This window comes from Humulus lupulus, chromosome 2, assembly GCF_963169125.1.
Source record: "Humulus lupulus chromosome 2, drHumLupu1.1, whole genome shotgun sequence".
Lineage (NCBI taxonomy): Eukaryota > Viridiplantae > Streptophyta > Magnoliopsida > Rosales > Cannabaceae > Humulus > Humulus lupulus.
The window spans coordinates 150,239,648-150,243,611 of NC_084794.1; the positions used below are offsets into that span (position 1 = coordinate 150,239,648).

At 38.2% G+C, this 3,964-nt stretch overlaps 1 protein-coding gene across 1 annotated transcript; it reads left to right on the plus strand.

Moving 5' to 3' along the window:
- Positions 1-3,002: 3,002 nt before the first annotated feature.
- Positions 3,003-3,761, plus strand: LOC133814843 (secreted RxLR effector protein 161-like). Its single transcript, XM_062247753.1, has one exon. The coding sequence runs from the start codon at positions 3,003-3,005 to the stop codon at positions 3,759-3,761; it is 759 nt and encodes a 252-aa protein (XP_062103737.1).
- Positions 3,762-3,964: the final 203 nt, after the last annotated feature.

A 3,964-nucleotide genomic window follows, 5' to 3' on the forward strand; every position in this document is an offset into this window, starting at 1 on the left:
AGGGAATCTGGGACAAGCTGGAAGAACTCTACATGAAGCCATCTATTGCTAGCAAGATCAATTTGCTGGAAAGGTTATATGGATTTCGTATGAATTCTACACTTTCTTTAGATGATAATATTGACAGATTTAATGTGATCATTGTAGGTTTAGCTAACATAAATCACAAGGTTGATGAAGAGAGCCAAGCTATCATTCTGTTAAGGTCTCTTCCTATAGCATATCAAGAAGTCAAGGCTGCTATCAAGTATGGCAGGGATGTTATTTCTTTGGCAGATATTCATGGGGCACTCAAGTCTAAAGATTTCGAATTGCAATTGGAGAAGGAATCTAGGAAGGAAGAAGTGTACCTAGAAAGAGGAAGAACAACAAAGAGAGGAAGTTCAAAGAGTAAACATCACCACTCTCAAACAAGGTCGAAATCCAGGGAGAAAGAAACCAGAAAATGTTACTTCTGTGGAAGACCTGGACACTTGCAAAGATATTGCAACAAGTATAAAGAACAACAAGGACTAAACAAGTCCCAGAATGGAGAAAGAAAAGACAACAAATCTTACTACAAGAAGAAAGATTTCGTGGCTGTAGCAGAAGACAGTGATGACTGCTCAACAGATGGAGAATTGTTTTCAATCTCAGAATTATCAACAAACAGGGAGTGGATTCTCGATTATGGATGCACATATCACATGTGTCCAAATCGAGAATCATTTTTTTATTATAAATCTATTGATGGAGGCAAATTTCTAATGGGAAATGACTTTTCTTGCAGGATCATTGGAACTGGTAAGATTACCATCAAACAATATGATGGAGGAATCAAGGTGCTGAAGAATGTTAGACACATTCCAGAATTAAGGAGAAATCTCATATCTCTTGGAGCACTTGAAGATGAGGGATATGGATACAAATCCATGAATGGTAGTCTAAGGATTACTAAAGGTTCTTTGATAGTGATGAAAGGGGATAAGAACAATGGCCTGTACATTCTGCAAGGAGAAACCGTACCTACTGCAGAAGCTAGCTTAGTGAAAGGGCAAGAATCTGATATGCAGCTCTGGCATCATAGACTTGGGCATATCAGTGAACAAGGTCTCAAAGAATTGCATAAACAAGGTATCATTAAAAGTTTAAATTCTTGTACCTTACCATTTTGTGAAGCATGTGTTTTAGGGAAGCAACACAAGCTGAAATTTACACCAGCAAGACACACTACAAAGAAGATTCTTGAATATGTGCATGTTGATCTTTGGGGGGCATACAAAGTGCCTACACACTCAGGTAAGCAATATTTTCTCTCTATAGTTGATGATTATAGTAGGTGTGTTTGGACTTATCTGTTCACAACTAAAAGTGAATGCTTAGAACAGTTTAAGATTTGGAAAACTCAGGTGGAAAACCAAACTGATCTTAAGGTTAAGAACTTAAGGACTAATAATGGTTTAGAGTTCATTAACTCATAATTTAATAAACTGTGTGAAGAAAATGGAATCACTAGGCATAGAAATGTAGTGAAGACACCAGAACAGAATGGTGTAGCCGAAAGAATGAATAGAACCTTGTTAAATAAAATGAGATGTTTGTTGTTCAGTTCAGGATTAGAAAAACCATTTTGGGGGGAAGCTCTAGCAACTGCTACTTACTTAGTAAATAGAAGTCCTAATAGATCCATTGGCTTGAAAACTCCTTATGAAATGTGGTATAACAGAATCCCAAACTTAATGCACCTAAAGACATTTAGCTGTACATCATATGTACACCAATCCATTGACAAACTAGAGCCTAGATCAGTTAAGGGAACCTTCCTTGGATATGCTCTAGGCACTAAGGGATATAGAATTTGCATTTCTAACAAGGGTAAACCAAAAGTAGTAATTGCTAGGAATGTTGTTTTTAATGAGCATGAAATTCCCAAATTAACAGCTAAGAAAGGTAGTTGTTTTACTGATGATACAGGTCCATCAGAAACCAAGAATATTAAAAGTATTGAGATAGACAAGGAGATGACAGATGGAGATGCAACAGAACAGCAAACAGATGCAACTGATCAAACAAATGCACCAGATGAACATGGTCAGGAAGATCTAGCAGATTATCAACTAGCTAGAGATAGAACAAGGAGAGAAATTCATCCTCCAGCAAGGTTTTCTGAAGCAGATCTGATAGAATTCGCACTGGCAGTGGTACAACAAACTGAAATTGCAGAACCAGACAGTTATGAAGAAGCAATCTCAGGTGAACACAAGTCTCAATGGTTGCAGGCCATGGATGAGGAGATGGATTCTCTTAGAAAGAACAAGACTTGGGTGGTAGTGCCAAAACCAGACGACAAGAAGATCATAGAATGCAAATGGGTTCTCAAGGTGAAAGAAGGAATAAATGAGAAGGAACCCGTGAGGTTTAAAGCCAGACTAGTGGCTGAGGGTTTCACTCAGGTGGAGGGTGTTGACTACACTGAAATCTTCTCTCCAGTAGTGAAATACAAGACTATAAGGTTGATGCTATCCCTGGCAGCCCAACTAGAGTTTGAAGTTGAACAACTTGATGTGAAAACAGCTTTTTTAAATGGATTCTTGGATGAAGATATCTACATGAAGCAACCACCTGGCTTTCAGGTGGAACAGAAGGGAGTGGAGCTAGTATGTAAGCTAAACATGTCCTTATATGGACTGAAACAGTCCCCAAGGCAATGGAACAAGAGGTTCGATACATACATGCAACAAATTGGGTTCAAGAGATCAGCTTATGATCATTGCTTGTACTACAAAAACCTTGAGTTATCCACAGCAGTATATTTACTACTCTATGTGGATGACATGCTCATTATGAGTAAAGATCAAGCAATGATCAAAAGCATTAAAACCAAACTCAAGAGAGAATTTGAGATGAAAGAGCTCGGACGAGTTTAGAAAATTCTTGGTATTGAAGTATCCAGAAACAAAAAGGAAGGAAAGCTGAGTTTGAAGCAATCCAGCTACATCAAGAAGATAATTCAGAAGTTCAACATGGAAGGAGCTAAGAGTACTTCTATTTCTCTAGGAGGGCAGTTCATGTTGTCAAAAGAACAATGTCCCACAAATGCAGAAGAAATGAGGGATGTACCCTATGCTATGGTGTTAGGATGCTTAATGTATGTGATGGTGAGTACAAGACCTGATATTGCACATGCTCTTAGTATTCTAAGCAGGTTCATGTCCAATCCTGGCATTGAACATTGGAAGGCTCTCAAGTGGTTATTAAGATACTTAAAGGGCACTTGGGATTATGGTCTGACCTATGAGAAAGCCAAAGGTGATCTTGAGCTGAAAGGGTTTGTAGATGCAGATTATGCATCTAATAGAGACACAAGAAGATCAACCACTGCTTATATGTTCATGACAAATCAAAACTGTATAAGTTGGAAAGCTCAATTACAATCCATGGTTGCTCTTTCAACAACAGAAGCAGAATTTATGGCCACCACTGAAGCTTTTAAGGAAGCATTATGGCTCCAAGGAATTCTGCAGGAACTGAAACAGATAAAAGACAGAGTAACAGTGTACTCAGACAGCCAATCTTCTATTCATTTGTGCAAGAATCCTGTTTATCATGAAAAGAGTAAGCACATAGATATAAGGCTCTATTGGATTAGAGAAAAGATAGAGGAAGGAGTGGTTGAACTGGAGAAGGTCAGATCAGAAGACAACCCAGCTGATGTTGGGACTAAAGTCCTGACAGTTAGTAAGTTTAGGCACTGTCTAGACTTACTCAATCTCAGAAACTGAATATCTGAGATTCCTGGGACACCACCTATGATGGCTGTCATTATCCATCAACTCTACAGCTTATGATTTAAAGGAACTAGGTGGAATTTGTGGTATAGTTCCTATAAATGATTAGTAACAGAAAGTCAGTTATGTCAGTTAGTTTCCTGTTTTTTAACTAACTGATCCATCTCAGCTGAAAATCTTTAAAGGCCACTCGTATT